This window comes from Micromys minutus (assembly GCF_963924665.1).
Source record: "Micromys minutus genome assembly, chromosome: 5".
NCBI classification, from domain to species: Eukaryota; Metazoa; Chordata; class Mammalia; order Rodentia; family Muridae; genus Micromys; species Micromys minutus.
This window is the reverse complement of record NC_137974.1, coordinates 58,874,881-58,898,806: the sequence shown is the minus strand read 5'-3', so window position 1 is coordinate 58,898,806 and position 23,926 is coordinate 58,874,881. Positions and strand designations below refer to the sequence as shown.

Sequence of the window (23,926 nt, the reverse complement as noted above, 5' to 3'; positions counted from 1 at the left end):
GGGTGTTCTACCTGTGTGTATGTCTGTGCACATTTATACAGTACCTGAGGAAGCCAGATGACAGCTTTGGATCTCTTGAACTGAAGTGGCATGCAGTTGTGAGCCACCATGCAGGTGCTGGGAGCCGGACCTGGATCCTCCAACTCCGACAGTGCTTGTACTGGCTGCCCACCTCGCCAGCCCAGAATGCACTTCTGTTGTCTTACCCATGGTAGCTCTAGAAGTTAATACACTTTTCCTTTAGATAGATAGATAGATAGATAGATAGATAGATAGATAGATAGATAGATAGATAGATAGATAGATATAGATGTGTGTGTGTGTGTGTATATATATATATATATATATATTGATGTATATAAATGTCTTGTCTGCATGTATATTGGATGCCCTGGGACTGGAATTACAAATAGTTGGGAGCCACCAGATGGGAGTTGGGAGCCAAGCCCACCCTCTACACGAATGGCTCTTAACTACTAAGCCATCTCCCCCAACCTTCCTTTTTTGTTTTGTTTTAAAGAATTTCCAAATTGGGGGACTGGAGAGAGGGCTCATTGGTAATAAGTACTGCCTGTCCTTCCAGAGGTTCTGAGTTCAATTCCCAGCACCTCCATGGCAGCCCACAACCATCTATTACTATTAAGGGATCTGATGACCTCTTCTGGTGCACAGACATCCATGTAGACAAAGCCCAAAAATATATAAATAAGTATCTTTTTTTTTTAATTCCAGATTGATTTGACACAGAAACCCTTTTACATAGTAACTATTGACATGTAAGAAACACAGTTTGGGAGAGTCTGGCTCCAGAACAGCAGCCAACTATCAAAGGAACTTTAGGCTGCATTGTTCTCCATCTTGCCGCCGTAATCACCTGGAACTGGATCTGACTGAGTTGACATTTACTTGCATGAGGAAAATACTTAAATATCAACTTCTAGCTCACTTGTTTTGTTTTTGTACTGTTTTCATATTTTATTTATTAATGGAGACAGAGTGCTGAAAGCCACAGCACACATGCAGAGGTCAGAAGACAGCATTCAGGAATCAGTTCTTCCCTTTCACTGAGGCCGCAGAGATCAAACCTACTGGGCTTGCTCGGTAAGTGCTTTTACCTGGAGAGCCGTGTTGCCAGCCCTCACCAATCTATCTTTTAATACCAAGAGACTACACAGAAAAATTTTAATCCCCTAAGATTAGGAATGAAAGTCAACAGTGACATCAGGACATGGGTGGGGAGAATATTAGTCACTCCTTATAATCCCCAAATAAATGTACTCAATTATAAGACAAGCCCTCTAGCTCCACCCCCAAAACCCAGATTAGCTTCCCTAGACCCTTCCTCTCAATTATACATTAGCCAGTACTGAGAAAACTGGTGACCTAGCATCTTTACTACAAAATGAATTGCATGCACCTTACCACAGTAATTAATACCATATTGCAAGAAAAACATTCTTTAAAGTTTTTTATTTATATGTAACGTGCGTGCATGTGTACGCAACACGTGTGAGGATGTCCGATGAGCCAGGAAGAGGGTTTGAGACCCTCTGATGTTGGAGCTACAGGGGGTTGTGAGCCTCCCTTGGGTGGTGAGAACTGAACTTGTTCCTTCTGGAAGAGCAGCAAGCACCTTTAACCGTGGAGCCATCTCCCCAGTCCCTGCAAAACAGTCTTAGTCACGTAATGTGGCTTGAGTTTCAACTACCAGCACTTCTTTGTGGTGGATCCAATTGTGGTTTTTAATCTCTTTTCCTCCAGAATTCATCTTTGTGGATGTCGTTTCTAGAAAGTATCCTGTGCCCTGAGGTGGGACAGTGTTCCCAAAGAGAAGCTGCTTTTCCTCGGGCCCCAGGGTTCAAGAATCCTCTGAGTTCATTGCTCTGTTTGGGACCAGTACCCCCCAGACCCTAAATGCATAGTCTCGTGTTCATGTCTCAGAGAGGCTTTCTTTTGTCACATGCATATTTTTACACCCCAGACTTTTGTGCCAACTACATTGTAGGCCTTGTTGTCAGCATCTGTCACATGCATCTTAAAATCAGCTGTCCCAGTACTGAACTTCTAGAAAGCCTGTAGTTCTGTGTGAATTTACTTCAGGAAATAGTACCGATTGATCTGTATGGGTGTATAGGAAGTTTACTGAACAACAGGCAAATAAGGGTTGAGATCTGACAAACAGCTCACTTGTACATCCCTCAGCTGTGTCCATTAGAGGGAAGTTTGTTTCCCAATTATATAATAATGCCATGTGGGCTTCAAGGAGCCCTATAGACAGCACCACCATTTCTCTGTGACCACTTGTCCTTCCTTCACACTGAGCTCCGTCATCCCAAAGGCTAACTTAGTCCCTGCATCTCCTTATGTTCTCTGCCTTATGGTCATTTCTGAATCTGGCTAGTACAAATGCATAATTCTGAGTTCTGTTTGAACTCCCATTGGAGAACAACTCATTTTAGTGCAGCTGTGCTCTAACCACCCACTCTCTGCTCAATTTCTAGCAGAAATCTCTTACTAATATTATATTTGTAGCCAAATAGTCATGCCACACTACCTACCGCCTTTACTGTTGGAATAGAACTATGTTGACCCCTATACTCACTCCAAGTTTGTTAAAGACAGGCACTTTTACTCTGAAAATAAGGCACTGGGCTCTTTGGGATAGTTTAATTGATTCATAGGCTTGGCTCCTTTGCACACTCCCAGAAATGAGAAATGTTTGCCTTTCACATACAGATTCTTACAGAATTCAAGTAAAGGAACCTCAGTGCCGGGTTCTCAAGGCAGTGGTGGCCTCCTGGATATTTACTGTGGGATCCTCCTGCATTGGAAAAACACTAGTCATCTCTCTGAGTTCCCTGTCCTTTTCCAAATCCACTAGAAACTTGGCCCATAGGGTCACTGTAAAGTGTACTACCCATGCCTGGCACATTCCTCAGTCAAGGTGGAGGTGTTTATATGTTCAGATACACTGCCTTGGTTGTCAGACCAAGCAAGAAAAGCCTCACAGACCTGCTGCATGACCTGGAGATTAAAACTAGGAAATACGTTGCCTTGTCAAACAGTGCTACCATTGAGCCTAGTTTTGGGAGCCAATTGCTCAAGATCAAAAGTAAACAGTTGTTAAGTTTCATATTGCTATAGTTTGAACATGACTTGGTCCCTGTGGTGATTGGCCTTCATTGTTACCTTAACTATATGTAAAGGAGGAAGAAAGACCCATCCTGAATATGGACAGTATCTTCCCATGGATCACAGATGAAATAAAAATGAGAAATCCAGGTAAACAGCAGTGTTCACTCCTCTCAACTCCCAGTTGTAGATACAGTGTGGTCAGCGGCTTCATATTGTTACTGCTGTACCTTCCCTGACATAATAGACTGCAGCCCCTAAAACTGTAAGCCAAAATAACCCTTAAATTGCTTCTCATCTGATACAGCAATGAGAAATGAAATTAATACTGTCCCCAATACAGTGACATTAAAAACTGATAGAACTGGCTGATGGTGCATACCTCTAGTCCCAGCATTTGGGAGGCAGAGCCAGGCAGATCTCTGAGTTCAAGGCCAGCCTGGTCTACAGAGTGAGTTCCAGGACAGCTAGGGCTATACAGAGAAACACTGTAGGAGAGTGGGAGAAAATTGATAGGATTTCGGTTAGGTAGAGCCTAGTGAGAGGTGATCTGGTGTCAACTGTCCCTGTGAAAGGTAATGCTGGTTTCAAGGGGTCCTTCAGGAGTGGATTAGATTTTCCTTTAGGAAAGAAGCTCAGGTTAGGAAGTGGGTCATGGGAGCAGGCCTTGTGACTTGATAACCTGGTACTCCTTCCTGTTCATATTTGGACTATGGATACAATGTGAGCAGCCAGCCCCCTACTCCTACCCCAGTGCCTTCCCTGTCTGCTGCCATGTTTTCTCCACTGTGGTTGACTGCATCCCTCTGGTAATGAGAGCCAAAATAACCCTTTTCTTCTTTAAGTTGCTTTTGTTAGAGTATTTGTCACAGCAACACACACACCACAACCCCCATCTCAAAAGAAAAGACCCCAAGATCCAAGTTTGCCCATCCCCCTCTATGAGGGCAGAGCAGGAAGGCAGTGCCTTACCTGATACCAAAACTGCCAGCATCTTGGGCTTGGAATCTCCAGGCTCTAGAACTATGAGAAGGAAATCCCTTGTGTTTATAAACTCCCTGGTCTCTACTACTCTGTAATAGCAGTCTGAGGCGGCAAACACTCCCATCATGCCTGTGCTCCCATCAGCCTGCAGGCGCATGAGCTGTGTGTCAGTGTCGGTGCACAGTACCAAGCTTGCGTTGCAAGTTCGCACGTGTGGTTAGAAAATGTCCCCACTTTCAAGACTAAGGTAGGTATGAAGGTGTAAAGGATTTGGACGTGCACCACTGGCTATCAAGAGGGTCAACAAAACAGTGAGAGGGGAAAACACTGGCATACATGCTGTCCACAGAGAGTCTAGATGAGGGTGCCCAGGTGTCTGCTTTATGATTAGTGCAACTCTTCTACACATCTGGAAAGTTTTCATAGTTGGGTGTTAAGCAAGGCAAAGCATAGTGATCCCTCATCAGAGTCAAACAAATGGTTTAGGACAGAGACAAGGTCAAAAGCAAAGAATTAAAGCCAGCAATGGCAGAGGCTGGCTGGGAGGGCAGTCAGCGCATGCTTGGGGGCTCATGTCTGCTCAGTGTTGTCTTGGGAAGTTGGAAGCACCTGTGGATAGAGGTACAGCATTAAAGAGCATGTTCCCTCATAAGCCCAACAGCTCTCAAGCAACACATTCAACCCTCAGAGCACAGTCAGGACCTCCGCCCAGAGGACCTCCTAAAGGCAGAAGGCACACCTAGTCCAGGAGAGACACTGCCATCTCTGAGCTCCACATGAAGCCTCCCAAAGGACTGCTCTTCTGAATTCCTCTGCTTTCTGTAGGGTTTCTTTTTTTTTTTTTTTTTTTTTTTTTTTTTGGTTTTTTCTTTTTGTTGTTGTTTTGTTTTGTTTTGTTTTGTTTTGTTTTTGAGATTGCTTGAACCTACCAGCAGAGAAAAAACTCTGTAGGAAGGGCATTGGCACCTGCCAGTTGTCAAGATCCTCAACTTCTTTTATCTCGTTCTTCAAATTGTTGGCTTTTTCCTTCTCCCAGAAAGGCAAACTGCAGGAAGAACACAACCCTGCTGAGTTTGAATGTATACCGTGTTAAATTTACAAACACCATCTATGGAAAAGACACTACATGACCACGTGACCATAAAGTGACAGAGGCCTCTACATCAGAGCTGGGAGATAGCTCAGTGAGTAAAATGATAGTGGTGTAACCACAAGGACCTGAGTTCAAACCCCAGAACCCACACAGTAAGGGTACGGCCAACACCTAAGAATAGCACCTAAGGTTGACCTCTGACTTCCACATGCACATGATCAAACACACACAAGTAAATGTAAAAATAAAAATGGAGATTTAAAAAGACAGTCCTAAACACAGAGTGATTCAAAAGCAATAGAATGACCTATGATATAGCAGCTAAATGCAAATGGATAGAACAAGAGTTGTAATCTTTGTTTTTTAAGTTTTATAACTGTATGGGTGTTTCTGCACCATGTGCCATGTGGTGCCTAGAGGCCAGAAGATGGAAGAACCACTGGAACTAGAATTGCTGATGGTCGTAAGCAGCCCTGTGGGTGCTGAGACTTGAATCTGGGTCCACTGGAAGAATGCTCTTAACTATTGAGCCTTCTCTCCAGCCCCAGAGAGTTGTAATCTTAAAGTGTATAGATATGGATAATGAGAGTAATATAATGGTATAAAGACTACCTATCCCATAACATGGGAAATAAAAGGCCACCTGCAAATTTGGCTTCATTATCAAGGAAATAGGCAATTCAAGCAGACAGAGCACAGTGTTCTCAAGTCTGAAGAGCCAGAGATACATCATTAGGAAGCCTTAGATGCACGGAACAGCAGGAAAAAGTTGGGGTTGGGGGAGGGGCTATACAGAAAATGAACTTCTGAAATTTGTATGCCAGCTCCCTTGAGTATTGCTGGATGTTAAGACATGTATTATAGGGTGGGATGCACAGGACAATGAAATAGTCTATTGTACTCTGCTGGATGGTTTTATGTCAGCTTGACACAAGCTAGCATCATCTGAGCAGGGAACCTCAATTAAGAAAATGCCTCCATAAGATGGGGATTGTAGGCAGGCCTGTAAGACATTTTCTTAATTGGTGCCTGATGTGGGAGGGCCTAGCCTATTCTGGGTAGCACTATCCCTAGACTGGTGGTTGTAGGTTCTATAAGAAAGCAGGCTGTGCAAGCTGTGAGGAGCAAGCCAGTAAGCAGCACCCTTTGGCCTCTGCATCAGCTCCTGCCTCCAGGTCTCCAGGTTTCTGCCATTTTAATTCTTGTCCTGACTTCCTTTGATGATGAACTGTGCTAATGAAATGTACACTAAATAAGCCCTAAGATATGAGCTATGTTGTTCCCAGTTCTCAACAGAAAACTGAAAAATTCTTCTAGATCCCACAAACGAAGCTGAAAACTTTATTGATTACTGCAAGCATTTGGTAAAGACTCCAAAGGGAGAAGTGAGTTACTCTAAACTATCCTTAGAGAAGCCCTAACAATAGTCAAAACGTACTCAAAAGCATCACATCTTTAAAAACTAAAAATCAAGCTGGGAAGCGGTGGCACACACTTTGAATTCCAACAATCAGGAGTCAGAGTTAAAGGCCAGCCTAGTCTACAGAGCAAGTTCCATGACAGCCAAAGCTACACAAAGAAACCCTGTCTCCAAAAAAAAAAAAAAAAAAAAAAAAAAAAAAAAAAAAATATATATATATATATATATATATATATATATATATATATAACACACAATATAAAAGCCACTCTTGGTATTTTATGATTTAAACATTAATATATTTTCATATATTTATAAAAGGTGATTTACAAACACAAAAATAGTTGGGCAGAATGGTTAGATTAGAATAGTGTTTATTAAAAAAGAAAGTTCAGACATGAGAAGCTTAATTATGTTGTAAGGAATAATGAGACATAATGAAGGCATTTGAGGTGCCAAGTTTAGAATGAAAGGCTTTTACTCCCACCCAGCACTGAGTCCTGGTGTGTGAGACTGGGGAGCACACGTGCCTACATGAGACTATTTGTATTCAGAAATGGAGAGAAGGAAGACACAAATAAATACATAAAATAAATTCATGGGCAGAGCAAAAGTTTAAATTAGGGGGCTGGAGATACGGCTCAGTCGTACGTAGGACCATTGTCTGCTCTTTCCAGAAGACCCTGACTTATTCCTGGCTAGCACCCACACTATGGCTTGAAACTGTAACTTCAGTTTCAGGGAATCAAAAACCCTCCTCTGGATCTCTGGGCACCAGGCACACACATGGCACACAGGCATACATACGAGCAAAACACTTCTACACATAATTTTTCATTTAAAAAATATTCAATTCTATAAGCATGGAATTAGGGCCACTGAGATGGCTCCATGGGTAATGGTGCTTGCTGCCAAGTGTGACGGCGTGACCTTGAGACCCACATAGTGAAAAGAGAGACCCACCTCCCCAGCCCGTGCCTCTATACATGCATACCTTTACTTCTTAATTTTAGTATAAAAACAAGGACTAGTATTTCCCTCAAGTACAGGGATGTTCTGTGGGCCTTCTATTTGGTTTTGAAATGCTAACCAAGTTCCCACAACTGGAATAATTAAATATGTGTTTTTCTTTTTCCAGAACACACTAATAATCTGGAAACAAGGTATCAGTCATTGTACCGAATGTAAACTCCCTTCCCATGCTACCCACGCACACTGTGGCATCTGGCAGTTGGTCAGTGTTATATGTAGACTTTGTCTCCCTCCCATTGTCAGATGCCACAGACCCTTGGCCTCTGTGGCCCTGTCCACCATATACACTCCACTGACCCTCCTGCTGGAACACAGAAGGTCCCTGTGGTTTGACTAACTGCAGACTCTACAGAGATGAGATCATAGAAAACCTGGTGAAAAAAACTCACTTGGGAATTTGTGGAAGTGGCTCAAGTGGAATAAATGTGTCGAATTTTTTCTCATAAGGTCCCCTGGGGGAAAAAAACAGTAAAAACAACCATAAAATTGCTATGACCTCTTAAAGCATGGGGAGCAACATATTATCATGTCCAAAACACATCCTGTCTTCCGGCATCAGTCTCAAAAGTGCGCTTCAAGACTGTGCAGGGAACAATGTTTCATTTTTAGTTATGTTTCATCAAGATCATTGACTCCCACGTAACTGGTTTTTTAGATATTTTTAGTATAATACAACTGCTGTTTGTTCTTTCAGTTGAATAAATCTGTTCTCTCTGATTATATTGTCCTAAGTTCACCTAAGTCAACCCACAGACTAGCCACTAACAGATAGTGCAAAAGCTCCGAAGTCTAAAAGTGTGTGGTAATGGACATCAGACAAAATGAACATACTATTTCTGGCTTTATCAGGTTTTAAAAGTACAATGTAATGTGTTTTATTACATTTGCATACGTGTGTGTCATTGGAGTTAACCTCTATTCATCCCTCCACTACCCTCTCTTACACCCTCCTAGCTATTGCAAGTCTTCTCCAAATAGTCTCCCTCCCTGGTGACATTATGTGTGTGTGATGTGTATGTGTGTGTGTGCGCGCTTTTTTTAAAGTATGGTACTGGAGATTAATATTGAGGCCTTGCACATCTAAGCAAGTTCACCACCAATGAATTATATCCTCAGCCCATTTTGTATCTTATAGGCACAAATTAAGTAAATATGAACTCTTTAAGGAATTTGCACTTTGTCATATCTGTTATCTGCCCCTTTAATAAATAATTTCTATCCAGGGACTAGGGGAAAGGTTCAGTGGGTAAGAGACTTGTTGTGAAGGCAACAGGATCTGGGTTTTAAATTCCCAGCACACACATAAAGAACAAGCACAATGGAGTATGCTTGTGACCCCAGTGACAGGGGCAGAGACAAGCAGATCCTAGAAGCTCATTGGCCAGCTGGCCTGGCCAAAATGTCAAGCTTTGGGTTCAGAGAGATACAGTCTAAACTAAAACGTAAGTGCAGAAAGCAATAGAGAAAAACACTTCATGTCCTCTTCTGGCCTCCACATGCACATACATGAGTAGACACACCTGCATACACAGGTTCAGACACACACAGACACACCAAGATATGTAAACAAATAACATTTACACTCAGCAGAGACAGTTGACAGAACTGGAAGGAGCCTGGACTCACAGTGAGAAGTTCACTGGCGGCAGAGTTGCTCCCGCTTTGAAGAACTCTTTACTCTGTTCTGGGAACATGTACGGATTATCCCCTGGTTTCAATCTGGGGATTCCATTTCTGGGATCAATATCTGTGGAAAACATCACAAGTAAGGCTAAAGCCTGTTTGCTGTGAGCAGTAGCTTGACCGTGAATTATCAATCCCTTCATGTTTATTGTGAGACATATTTGTTATCCCACCTTAGGAAATTCGAGTTCATGGGCCTTTTGTTTTTCTATGCTGTGTTCTGAGGTATGATTTCTTAAAATCCTGGAGGGCTGCAGAAGAGCGGTGTGGAGAGCCATCCCCTGGATGAGGCATGGCTCTCGTATATACACTCATAGCAGCTGGGCGAGGTTTGCACAAAACCAAGCCAATTACATTTTTCAGAATAGATTGGGGGTGGCTTCTGGGACCCTGAGGATCTATTGGCAGCTGATACCTTCAAGGAGAGTGACAGTCACTTTTATTTAAGAGTATGACCACGGGTAGCGTCCCCACACCAACAGATCACCTCACACTAATACACATATGGACAGCCCCAGTTGAAGGTTAAAAACTCACTAAGCACTTTTTTTTTTTTTTTAAGATGAAAGATTAAGGTTGGGAAGGAGATGGGGGTAAGGGTTCCAAGAGGCTCGGAGGTGAGGATCAATGTGTGGATATGATCAAGACACACTGGGTACATTATAAAATTTTCAAATAATAAAAGTTAAAAAGAAAAACATGGCCAAGCGGTGGTACACACCTTTAATCCCACCACTCAGGAGGCAGAGCCAGGCCAGCAGGTCTCTGTTCTAGGCCAGCCTGGCCTACAGAGTGAGTTCCAGGACACCCAGGACTACACAGAGAAACCTTGTCTCAATAAAACCAAAACAAAAAATAACTAAAAACATGGAGGACTAGGAATATAGCTCACTTGGCTACCATATATAATGTTCTCTGGTCACTTCCCAGATAAATATATTTTTCTCACCATAGATTAAAACATATACATTTGTTTGCTTGGCCTTTTGGGAGGGCTGTAGGTTTTGGAGTTTTGTTTTAGACATGCAAGATATGTAGCTTTTATTTTGAATTTTTATTGTTTCATTTTATTATTTTGTGTGTGTGAGTGTTTTGCCTGCATGTCTATGTGTGAGGTTCTAATTGGACTTCTTCCAGGACCCCTTGAATGAGACTCAGGGAGACAGTGACTAATGCAAAAGTAAGAGGAGCACTGGGGTCACCCCATTTCGGGAAGAAGATGACCCTGAGCAGATTCTAATGGGATTATATATCTTGCAAACAATTGGGGCAGAATTCAAACAGTGGTAACTGAGCAGGGTACTGTGTACTATTGGTGGAGTGAAACAACCTTCAAACCGATTCAGTGGACTGTTCAGGACTTTCCAAGGGGGTTAGTTGGGAGCCACAGGTGGCTTTGTTTGACAGTTTGGCTTATAGTTGTTCTAGGAACTAAACTAGCTCTATTCTTCCTGGAAGGAAGGGGTCCTTGTGCTCAGAAGTTTGTAGTGGAATTTTCCCACTGGCCTTAGATTGACCCCAACTCTGGCTCTTTCATATGCACCTGTCAGATCCTCTTGGTCTAAAGCTACAGAAGGCTGTGAGCCATAACGAGGAACAAACCCGGGTGTTCTGGAAAAGCAACCAATGATCTTAACCACTGAGCTGTCTTTCCAGCCACTTTCATTTTTACAATGTTTTTTTATTTATTCTTTAAGAATTTCAAACGATGTATTTTAATCATATTCTTTCCCTTCCCTCAACTTCTTCCTGAGTCTTCCCACCCTCAAAACCCATCAAACTTAATGTTCTTTCTCCCTCTTTAAATACATGCACACATCAACAACAACATGAAATCTCATTTATGTTAGCCAACTGCTCCTGCACCTGTGCCCTGCTCTAGAGTGTAGTTGGCATACCCAGTGTCACATCACTGGGGTGCGGGGAGACCTAATTCCCCTCTCTCAGCAGATACTGATTTCTAGCAGCTTTTTGGCTAAGAATTGGACTTGTGCCCACTTCCCCTCCTCTGTGTTGAGATTTTGTCTGGCTTGAGCTTATGCAGGTTATATGCATGCTATGCAGTCCAGACTCTGTAAATTCATATGCAAATCTGCCCTTGGGTCAAGAAAACGCTGCCTTTTTTGAAGTCATACACCACGTCTGTCTCTTACGAGTTTTCTGCCCCCTCTCCTGTATCTATCACTGATAAAGAGAGGAGAGTGATACAGACATCCCATTTCAGCCTGAACACGTCAACGTCTCTCACGCTCTGCGGGTCTGATAAGAGCTGAGCCGTGTGCAGATCTGTAGTTTGGGTTGGAGCTCTATGTTTTGAGACAGGGACTCATGTAATCCAGACTGCCCTCGAACTCACTGCGTACCTGAGAATGACCACTAGCCCCTGATCCCCTGAGGACATCTCCCATCTGCTGGATTTACAGGTATCAACTACCACCATGTATGGTCTGTGCAGTGTGGGAGATGGAGCCAGGGCTTCATACATGCTAGGCAAGCCCTCTACCAACTGAGCACCATTTTATTCTATGATTGATATGTTTAAGACTAAAAACAGAGAGATGATTATCATAAGGTACTAGGTTTGCTAGTTAAATTCATTAAGTTCTGTTTGTTACAGTGGTCTGTGTGTGTGTGTATACATTCTGACTTCAACTCTAAATAACACAGAGTAAAACACTGGAGTGAATTAAATACCATGATGTGCTTCCCGTTTTAAATGCATGCAAGTGTGTAGTATGTATGTACAAACATGTTTGTGGGAGTGTACCATGAGCATGTATGATCTCGCATGTGAATACCAAAGTCAATGCTGTATATTTTCCTCGGTTGCTCTCTCCCTTATTTCTTGACTCAGAGTCTCTCTCTGAACTCACTTGGTCAGCAAGCTCCAAGGATCTGCCCATCTCAGTCTGCCCAGTGTTGGGGTTACAGAGGACGGCCACTGCACCTGGCTTTCGTGTGGGACTGGGGATCTGAACTCAGGTCCTCATGATTGTGCAGCACCCTTCTTCCCACCCTGCCTTTCCTCTTTTTTAAAAAAGTTATGCATATAAGTGTTCTTCCTACATGTATGCCTACATGTGCACTCCAGCTGTGCCTGGTGGAGGCCAGGAGTGGGTATCAGATCCCCTGGGGCTGGAACTGTGGATAGTTGTAAGGCACCATGTGATGCTGGAAATAAAAAACAGGTCCTCTGCAAAAGCGCTCTAACCACTGAGCAATTCTCTGCAGCCCTGATGAATGACAAGTTCAGGATCAGGGCAAGGCATGGGACTCCTGTGAGGACCCCACACCCGGGCCGTGCTTGTAGCTTCCCCAGGATGGTTTTTGTATACTCTTTATCCACAAATCAAAGCCTTGGTTTGAAAATCCCTTTGTCCTTTACATGAGTTTTACAAGAGAAGTTGCTACTTACTTCGTTGCTGAGGCATTGGCTGCCTCCTCCTACACGGGAATTTCTATAACAAAGGCCCATAAATGGTCCTCCGGCATTCAGCAACCTCTGGGGATCTTTTGAGAAGTCAGTTCAGAGTGAGTTTAGGCAGAGAACTCAACAAGTTACAAACCAAGGTGCTACCAAGGTGGATCTCGATGTGGTATATGTGTAGATATTTTCATCATAGTTGCCCATAAGTAAATTCAAAACTAGCACTATATACTTCATGCTAAGGCTTACTTTAGGTGTATGTGACAGGTGGCATCCAACTGAAACATGCATTATTTCCTTTGGACTTCAATGAGGCTGCTATTAATAACAATCTGAAAGGACTGGTCTGTTGACTTAAATGTCACATTAGCATTTTATGAGAGTTGGAGAAAGACAAAAGTGTGGGCCGAATGCATTCTGAGCCCTTCATCAAAACCTGTCACTTGCCCAATGAGGCTCTCTGCCTTCCTGTCTTCCTGGCTACACTGTGGGGAAACGGTAACCCTGCAGAGCTCTTCCCAGCCTGAGACCCCAGGCTCCACAGAACCACAGCTTGGGGTTGCTTGCTTTTTCTTTTTCCCCCACTTTGACAGAGGAGACACGCTACCGTATTTCTTCTTCCCGAGGCTCTTGTCCACTGTCCTCTCTGCCACAGACCTCCTGTTGCCCCGGAAGACCCCATTGAAGAAGCACTGCTTCCCGACGTGGTAGGTGTGGATGTTGCTGCTGAATCTGGGATAAAATGTCCACTCGGGACGCTGCCCATCTTCTGCAAGGCATCAGAGACCCTACCGTTAGCACTGCTCAGGGCCCTTGAGACAACTAGATGACGAGACTTCTAACCCATCCCTGCTTGGCCTACAGCCCCCTCACATAGACGTGGTATTTTTTATGATTTATTTGTTTTATGTATATGAGTACAGTGTCACTGTCTTCAGACACACCAGAAGAGGGCATCGAATCCCATTACAGATGGTTGTGAGCTACCACATGGTTGCTGGGAATTGAACTCGGGACCTCTGGAAAAGCAGTCAGTGCTCTTAACCACTGAGCCATCTCTCCAGCCCCCTACTTTTTATTTTACATGGATGCTGGAATCTATACACAGATCCTCTTATTCATGTGGTAAGCACTGTACCCACTGAGCCATCTTCCCAGCCCCCAACCTTGTTCTCTCGATCTTCAACTTCCCAACTGTAGAGACAACAGGTGTGGGCCACCACACTCAGCTAAACTGTGGGGCCTTTCTCAGTGCATATGAGCCCTTGGTTCTGCATCGGGGGCAGCATCAAACTGGGAAACCAGGGACAGGAGGAAGAAGAGGAAGAGGAAAGGTATCCAAGAAGCTGCTCAGTTGTTTTTGTTTTCTCTTCCCTTTCAAAACTCATGAAAGTTGTGTGCTCACACACGCAACAGAGGCTGGGAAGGGTCATAATAGCCTACAAGTACCTGTGATTAGCCTTTCCCTCTGATGGCTGTGGAGAGAGAAAGTGCTCAACGTAGACCAGCCACAGCATCCTATTTGGGTGCAGCATAGTGTTGGCCACATGTGTGTGCACCATAGGAACCTGTGGACACACACCCACCAAAGAAGGGAAACCACTGTGCCACCTTAGGATAGACACTGGCTCTTTCAGTGCCTAGTTCATTTGAAATTGTCCTTATAAAACTAATTACAGTGAGTAAGCAACAAAGAATTCAGTCATTCTAGAGCTACTAGAGAAGCCCCTGGATGGCCAGCAAAGACCAGTGGTCAGATAGGAGGCCTGGGGCACTGGGGTGTATTCTGATGGGAGAGAGAAGTTGGGGTGTTCTGCTCCCCACGTTCTGCTTCCTGACTATGTGTGCTTATGTGGAAGACTGAGTCTCTCTGTTCTCCATTTTCCTTCTAAATAGACAGGTCTCTATTGGTCTACAACCATCTGTAACTCCAGTTCCGGGGCATCTGATGCAAGCAAACACACATACATAAAATAGAAATAATAAATCTTTTAGGATGAGAAAAATAACTAATGCAAACAGCCACACAGACCTAAAGCATTGTCACAGGGAAAGATCAGTGACCTATACAACCAGAGGGGAATGTTCCACATACTGCAACTCAACTATTCTACAGCGTGTCACCTGATGACTTGACAAATTCGTCATTGGGCTGCCTTAGTGTGCTGACAAACCTGCACAGAGAGGTCAATGTGGTAGCACTGCTCTCAGCTGAGGGGATCTTGAGTCACCTAGGACACATCTCTGAGCACACCAGTGAGGTTACTAGATTGGGTTAACTGAGGTAGAAAGGCTGGGATGTATGCTGAGTCCTGGGTTGAATAAAGAGAAGCAAGCTGAGGATCAGTCATTCTTTACCTACCTACCTACCTGCCTGCCTACCTACCCACCTACCTACCCACCTACCTACCACCTACCTACCCACCTACCTACCACCTACCTACCTACTTACTTACCCACCTACCTACCCACCTACCTACCACCTACCTACCCACCTACCTACCTACTTACTTACCCACCTACCTACCCACCTACTTACCACCTACCTACCCACCTACCTACCCACCTACCTACCACCTACCTACCACCTACCTACCTACTTACTTACCCACCTACCTACCACCTACCTACCCACCTACCTACCTACTTACTTACCCACCTACCTACCCACCTACTTACCACCTACCTACCCACCTACCTACCCACCTACCTACCACCTACCTACCACCTACCTACCTACTTACTTACCCACCTACTTACCACCTACCTACCCACCTACCTACCACCTACCTACCACCTACCTACCCACCTGTTGTTTTCTCTCTATCTCCTGTGTCTCCAATGACTCTGTGTCTCTGTCTCTCTGTGCATCTCTGTCTGTCCCTCTGTCTCTGTGTGTTTCTCTATCTCTGTCTCTCTGTCCTATCTGTCTCTGTCTTTATGTCTGTGTGTGTGTCTGTCTGTCTGTCTCTCTCTCTCCATTTCCTGAATGTGGACACAGTGTGAGTTGTCTCAGTGTCTTCGTGTCTACTGTGTGGACTGTTGTTCCTTTTTAAGTTGCTTCTTCACAGGTATGAAAGTAACTAGTCCTAAGCACAGTGTATGATGAAGCAGAATAGCCAAGCACAGTGTCCTATGGTTAACTTTCTGTTCTGTGCACACACGTGCGCATGCTTGTGTCTTGCGTCACCATGGTGGGGGCTTGAGCACAGCTTCCAGGAGTCAGTTTTCTCCTTCCACCATGTGTGTTCTGAGGATCAAAACTCCAGGTGGTCAGGCTTAGCCATGAGGACCTTTGCCCAGCCCCTTAACTTCCTGTGCTGAATAGAGAGAGTACACCCTATAATGCTGGTATAGTGTAGTGTACTAAATATCTGAACCAGTAATGTAGTTATTTATTGTTATCAGATGCGATGTGTGTGCTATGCTTTTTATACAGCTGACCAACAGTAGCAGCACAGACACAAGTCACACATGTGTTATATTAGGAAATCTATGGCATCTCTAGGCAATAGAAAGCTTTCAGCTGCATCGTCAAACTTTGATGGAACCACCGCCATACACGAAGGTCACTGTTGGCCAGCGCTGCACCATGCAGCCTACGACTGCTTCTGTCTGTGTCTGTGTGTATGTATACACACATCACATACACATTCCACAATTCACTTCTTCACAGCTACTGGGCAGAATACTGTTGGGGAATTTTGGAAAAGAGGGTTTACATTCTATACATGTGTATGCACTGGGCAGGGGAGGCCTTCAGAGACTCGTCCCACACCAGGGCAGATGTTTTGAAAGGTCCTGGGAGCAGAGGCCTGTGGAGTGAGGCCCGGGGCCACTCACTTGTCTGTGACTTGAGCAGGCTGAATTCCTCGGGGTATTTTTCCTTCTGAATTTCAGGCAGTGAAACTTTTGAGGAGGGATCAGATCGTGCAGAGGAGGAAGATGAGGAGGAGGAAGAGGAGGAAGAGGAGGAAGTCTTCTGACCCAGCCCCACAGCCGTGCTGGAAGGCAAGTGGGAGGGTTAGAATCATCGCTGTGCTCAAACTGCAACTGCGGCCAGACTCTGATCTCATACTCTATACACAAGTCCTCAACAACAGGCCTCGCTTCTTCACATAGTCCCTGAGTGTGCTTGACTGACTCACAGCCTGAAGGGAAACCTACTCAAAAGATGTGCACTTTAAAACAATCAGGTAAAGGTGTTTGTTGCACAACGGAGAGCCTGTTTGATCCCAGGTAAACCATGTAGCCAAAGGAGAGAACCAACTCCTGTTACTACCCAGTGGCCTCCACGTACATACTTTGTCATGTGATGAATGGATGGATAGATGGATAGTGGATGGATGGATGGATGGATGGATGGATAGTGGATGGATGGATGGATGGATGGATGGATGGATGGATGGATGGATAGTGGATGGATGGATGGATGGATGGATGGATGGATGGATGGATGGATGGGTGACTGGATGGATGGATGGATGGATGGATGGGTGGGTGGGTGGGTGGGTGAGTGGATGGATGGATGGATGGATGGATGGGTGGGTGGGTGGATGGATGGATGGATGGATGATGGATGGATGGATGGATGATGGATGGATGGAAGGAATTTAATTCTTCTGTTTGTTTGCTTGTGTTATGTCTTGTTTTTGAGGCAGGGTTTCTCTATAGCTTTGGCTGTTCTGGAACTCACTCAGTAGAGCAGTGTAGCCTCCAATTCACAGAGATCCACCTGCCTTTGCTTCCCAAGTGCTTGGATTAAAGGTGTGGACCACCACCCAGCTTATAAAATATAATTCTTAAAAACAGGCTGCAGGGGGCTGGAGAGATGGCTCAACTGTTAAAAGAGCCACTGGCTGCTCTTGCAGAGGTCCTGAGTTCAATTCCCAGCATCCACATGGTGGCTCATAACCATCTGTAATGGGATCTGACGCCCTCTCCTGTGTGTCTGAGGACAGCGACAGTGTACGTATTATATATAAAATAAATAAATCTTTAAAGAAGACTTGTATCAGGACTGGATGTATCACAGGCATCAGGGCCAGGTTGAGGCTCCGGGTATGATGTTCTGGGTTTGATTCCCCCTCACAGCAAAACCAAACAAGCAAAACCGAAACATAACATCAAAATGTTAACATTCTCTACACTATGAAACTGTGACTTTTCTTTGTAGTAAAAGTGGTTTCATATTTTTTAATTTTTTTTGTAATAAACTTTCATTATAACAAAAAAAAATAGAAAAAGTTTTTTTTTTTACTGCTAACAGAAATACAAATGGAGAAAAGTCCCTAAAACATAAATGCAGTTTTATAAGTACTTATAGATGTAATTCCAGGCCAGCAAGATGGCTTATTGGGTGAAGGCGCTTACTGCCAAACCTGGGGACCTGAGTTCAATTCCTAGGATTGTGAGGAAAGAGAAAAGTGACTTTCAAAAAGTTATCTTCTGACCTCCACATGCTGCTGTGCCATGCACAATCACAAAGGAAATCAATAAACCAATGTTACAAAGTCAAGGTTTTTCTAACTAAGTAAATTATCAGGTCAAACAGTGCCAGGTCTTCCTTCCACCCCTCTAGCTCAATGTCCAGGCACCATCTGTGGGCCTCCTACCCAGAAAGATAATCATATTCTTGACTGTATTTCTACAGATGGTCTCTCTTCACTTTCCTTTCTTCAGTGTGTGTGTGTGTGTGTGTGTGTGTGTGTGTGTGTGTGTGTGTGCGCGTGCGCGCGCGCTCGAGAGTGCATGTGTGCATGTGTGTGTGTTTCTCTCAAGTTCTCCTTTAACCTCCACATGTTCACAACAACATGCATGAAGGCATATGGGTGGGGGTAATAAATAAATAAATGTTTAAAAACAAAATAAAACACCAGAGTCTCAGAGAAGTGATACAGTTTGCTTGAATTCCCACAGCTCACCAGTGGAAGACTTGGGATTTGAACCTGTGTAGCATAGCTCTAATGCTCTTGCCTCACAGGTCACACTGATCTCAGACTACTGACTTCTGGCTCACAGTTCCACCCCCGACACCCTGACATGCACACTTACTCAAAGGAAGTCGACACCCTGGGGAGGCCTGGGGACTCAGTGACTCTCAGATCTGTTCCATCAGAAGATGAGAGGCTGGTCCTTTTGTTCTGACAAGAGGATGTTCTGTTGGCCACGCAACATTTAGATTCTAGAAGATCACTGTGCTGGGCATCTGCAATACAGATATTACCAGTCAAGTATGTTGCTGAAATCTCTGACATTTTGTTTTATTTCCTATGTTATACTTGAAAAATGGGGAAGGCAGGGGTGAGATGGCTAAGTGGGTAAAGGGGCTTGCTACCAAGCCTGACAATCTGATCTCACAAGGTGGCAAGAGAGAACTGACTTTTGAGTTTGTCCTCTAATTTCCACATGGCACCTTGGCGCAAGCATGCCTGTATTCACACACCCAATACATACATACATTTATAAGACAGCTAACATTTAGTATTTCCTGTGTCCTGGGGATCTTAACCCATCAATATGCCATCTAGCTCTCATAAGTTCTTGTATGTGTGTGTGTGTGTGTGTGTGTGTGTGTGAGAGAGAGAGAGAGAGAGAGAGAGAGAGAGAGAGAGAGAGAAGAGAGAGAGAGACAGACAGACAGACAGACAGACAGACAGACACAGAGAGCACACACAATGAGGAAAAATATTCAGAAGGTTAAACACGTGCCTAGGTTCAGAAAGAAAGTAAACATCTAGCTCCAAATTTAATACTTGTGATGCCAGAGTCTGAAATCCCAGCCACTAGGCCAGACTGCTTGTGCCTCCACACAGCTCTCGTGCTCTGAACTGAGCGGAGGAGAGCACCTAGGTGTCACCATCCACTGTGTGGGCACCTTGGTACAACTCCCCAGCACGGTTGTTCATGTCAGAATGAAGAAACACAGCCGGTGGCCACGACCTGAAGAAGTGCCTTCATAAGTGTCCACACGTCACCCCCTATTACCTAGCCACTCGCTCACAAACATAACTTTGCTGCCATTGGCATCTAGAGTAGTGCCTGGCCTGACTGACCTCAAACAGTATTAGAGTAAATAAATGGAAAGAGTTCTATGGGCTGGGGGTGAAACTTAGTTGGTAACTTGCTTGCCTGGTGAGTAGGAAGCCCTGGGTTCCATTCTCAGCACTGCATAAAGTAGGCATGGTGGCCCTTGCCAGTGATCCCAGCACTTGGGAGGTAGGGACAGGAAAATCAGAAGTTCAAGGTCACCCTCAGCTACATAAAGTGTTCAAGGTCAGCCATTGTATCAAAAGGAGGAGGAAAAATAAAAATAAAAAGGAACACCTCCCCCCCCCCACCTCTACCCCTGCCACTCTTAATGACAAAGGCGTCCTTTAAATCTGAGACTATCACGGGGAGAGTTGAACCAGTTTTTTGTTTGGTTGGTTTTTTTGTTTGTTTGTTTTGGTTTGGTTTGGTTTTTTTTGCTGTATGATTTATATTGTGTAAAAGTAGATCTGTATCATTTTGCAACACTGTGTGTCCTGTTTAGTTACTTTCTAAGAGTTATTTTTATTGTGTGTATGTGTGCACACCTTCATGCCTGTATGTATACACGTGTGCAGTGTTCATGGAGGCGGGAAGAGGGAGTCAGATCCCTTAGAGTCACACGGATGGTTGAGCCACCTGCTGTGGTGCTAGGAACAAGCTCCAGTTCTCTGGGACAGCAGCACTGTCCATCTGAGCTGAGCCAGCACTCCACCCCTCCAGTCACTCCTCTGTCTGAGTCCAGATAAGTTAACACTGGATTTCTTTGTGAATAACTTCACAGAGCACAAAAGCTCACTAGACACAACGCAATTGCTTGTGGTAAGAAAATGACACAAATCGAGTCCTCTGGGAGTGTAGAGTCCATTCTTAGGTGCTCCGCCCTTGTCCCCTGCACAGGACCCCTCTGTACACTGGTCCTCCAGAGCAGTCAACTTCTTCATCGCCTCTGAGATTCATGTACCCAGGGAATCCCGTCACCTAACTCTTCATGACTGCCAGACGTGGTAGCATGTGCTCACAGTTCTACGTGGATGGAAGCTGAGGCAGAAAGAGTCCTAAGTTCAAGACTAGCCTGGGCAGTATGGTGAGACTAAGGAAGGAGCGGGGAGGGAAATAGGAGGGGGGAGGGGAAAAGGAGGGGGGAGGGGAAGAGGAGGAAGGAAGGAAAAACAGGAGGAGAAGAAAAAAGAGATGAGGAAAAGGAAAGGAAAATGGAGTGGGGATCGGGAGGAGAGGGAATGAAGGGAAACCAAAAGAAGAGGTACACACATTACACCCTTCACAGGATTTCAAAGGTCAGCCGAGCTACTTCCTGTCTTCACAATCCCCTACTCCACCTTCAGGTTTTCTGGAGTAAGGTACAAGAGCTGTGACCGTGGCCGACTCCCAAAGCCCTGGGAGCCAGAACCCAGGGCAGCCTTAGGTACAGTGAGGCCAAGTGGTTGCCAGAGATAAAGTCAAAGCCAGTGGAAGGGATGGGAAAAGGACAGGGGTGTAAGGAGGGCAGGGCAGTCTCCAGCAACCAGAGAGTAACCCATCTTTGCTAGGCCACAAAAGAGCCAAAGAAGAGCATATAGACTCCACTCAATGCAATTAGAAATCAATCAAAAAGACAGCCCCAAGCCAAAACCTCACCATAAGCTTGAGAGTTCAAACCACAATGCTGAATAATTCAACAAAAAGAAATCATTCTAGAAATCACATTAACACTCAAACCTATGGGATTAGAATTTTGCATTCTTGCATGCAATTCACCTAGTAGAAGACATTATCAGTTTTAACAACATTGTTTTATGCACCACAAAGAACAAAAGTTCTCGGTTGATGACATAATATTTCATGACCTGGAGGCTTTTTTTTTGTTTGTTTGTTTGTTTTACTGCATATGTATGTGTGTGTGGTGGAGTGCCTGTATGTGCACGGTGTGTGTACAGTTCCTGAGGAGGCCAGAAGGGGGCATCAGATTCCCTGGAACTGGATTTAGAGGTGGTTGCCAGTTACCCAGTGTGGGCATCTAATTCAGGCCCTCTTCAAAAGCAGCAAATGCTCTTAACCACTGAGCTATCTCTCCAGTCCAGATGACCTGGAATCTTTACTTTATCCCTATTGAGGCATTCCTTTAGACTTGGGTGTAGGTACTGTGATACATGCACATACAGGGAATAGTTGGGGCTGGGTGTGCTGGTGCACACCTTTAATCCCAGCACTCCAGAAGCAGAGGCTGGTGGAGCTCTATGAGTTTGAGGCCAGCCTGGTCTCCAGAGTGAGAGACCTCCAGGATGGCCAGGGTTACACAGAGAAACTCTCTCTAATAATAATAATAATAATAATAATAATAATAAAATAATAATAATAATAATAATAGCATGGTGGTGGCACACACCTTTAATCCCATCACACGGAGGCAGAAGCAGGTGGATATCTGTGAATTTGAAGCCAGCCTGGTCTACAGAGCAAGTTCCAGGACAGCTGGTGCTACAGAGAAAATAGAGTGAGGGAGGAAGAGGGAAGAAGAGGGAGGAATGGACAGAGTTAAGGTATCCTTTTTTTTTTTTTTAAGAATTATTTATTTTATGTATGAGTACACTGTCACTGTCCTCAGACACACCGGAGGAAGGCATCAGATCTCATTACAGATGGTTGTGAGCCACCATGTGGTTGCTGGGAATTGAACTCAGGACCTGTGGAAGAGCAGTCAGTGCTCTTAACCACTAAGCCATCTCTCCAGCCCTGATTAAGGTATTCTTACACCTTATTTATGTTCAAAAATCTGGCTACTAAGTCATTTTCCAGCTCAGTCACTGATTTCCACATTTTCTACCTCAGTGCACTGAAAACACAAACTCTCCCCTCTGTCTCTGGAATGTTCCTCCAAGCCATGGAGGCATCTGGCATACTTCAGGGCTCGCACAGGAAAGACGGGACTATGGCATTCCTCATACCTGAAGAGCTGATGACACCATCCCTAACTTCAGAAACACAACTGCAAGGTGGTTCAGCAGGGGACAAGCACGTGCCCCTTAAACCTAGAACAGAGCTCCATCCCCAGAGCTTGGAAGGAAAAAAAACTGAGACCACAAACCTGTCATCTGACCTCCCCATATGCATATGTACAGGGGAAACACAGCCTGTACAAGCAAACAGACGCACAATAATTCTATGGTTGTATGTTTCAAAACCAGGTGTAATGGCATGTACATTTGTAATTATAGAACTCGCTCAGTAAGATGGAAGGTAGGGACAGGAGAATTGCCCATTGGTTCACAGGCCGGGTTAGCCTGGAGGACAAAGAAACAAGAGAGACACTGGAAGAAGGATCGGCTTCTAAAAGTTGTTCTCTGACTGTGTGTGTGCAGTGGAGTACACACACATAGTAACTGACCCTGTGGATAGTATCAGAGGGTCTTTCCCCTTCATAAGTATGTTGGGATTCTGGGAAAATTTAAAAGTACTACATCACCCTGACTAGTGAACGCTGAGTTACATCTAAGATTTTAGCATTTTTCCTAGTGTTCTGAGTAGGTTCTACCGTACTAACACTCTAATAAAATAGTGTCCCGGTGCTTCTGTGATGGGGAAGCTTGACCGATGAGCCATCTCTTAACAAAATGTCACAACCCCCATCTCAAGTTGCGTACAGGATATCCCAGGGAGTATTCCCGTCTCAAACAAGGGCTAGAGGCATTAAACATGGCCTCAAGATGCCTCCCGCTGCCCAGGCAGAGAAAGAATGCCTTCTGACGTTAGTGTTGGCCATGCTCTAGGGAAGCCAGTTACCCCCACTCCCATTCCCAGCTCCAGCCATCTTTTCCTGCTTGGCTCAAAGGCTGTGATGAGGACCATATGCCTCCAGAAGGTCACCATTTGTCCAGAAACCTCAGCAACACTACAGGATGAAAAACTATGATAACTTAAAAAGCAAAATAGGGGCTGGAGAAATAGTCCAGCTTTTAAGAGCCCTTGCTGCTCTTGCAGAGGACCCACGTTCACCTGTAACTCCAGCTCCAAGGGATCCAGCGCCCTCTTCTGGCCTCTATGGCCAACTACACTTGTGTATACCTATCCACACACATAACACTTGGCTGTCCTGGAATTTGCTCTGTATACCAGGATGGCCTCGAAG

At 44.6% G+C, this 23,926-nt stretch overlaps 1 protein-coding gene across 1 annotated transcript; it reads right to left on the bottom strand.

Annotated features, from left to right (window-relative positions):
- Positions 1-1,459: 1,459 nt before the first annotated feature.
- SPATS1 (spermatogenesis associated serine rich 1) lies at positions 1,460-20,744 on the bottom strand (the record flags this gene model as incomplete). The annotated part of the gene is made up of 8 exons (XM_080917453.1): positions 1,460-1,662; positions 5,046-5,161; positions 8,051-8,113; positions 9,288-9,408; positions 13,379-13,540; positions 16,615-16,775; positions 18,826-18,979; positions 20,600-20,744. The coding sequence occupies 8 exons, from the start codon at positions 20,742-20,744 to the stop codon at positions 1,460-1,462; spliced, it is 1,125 nt and encodes a 374-aa protein (XP_080773579.1).
- Between the last annotated feature and the right edge of the window lie 3,182 nt (positions 20,745-23,926).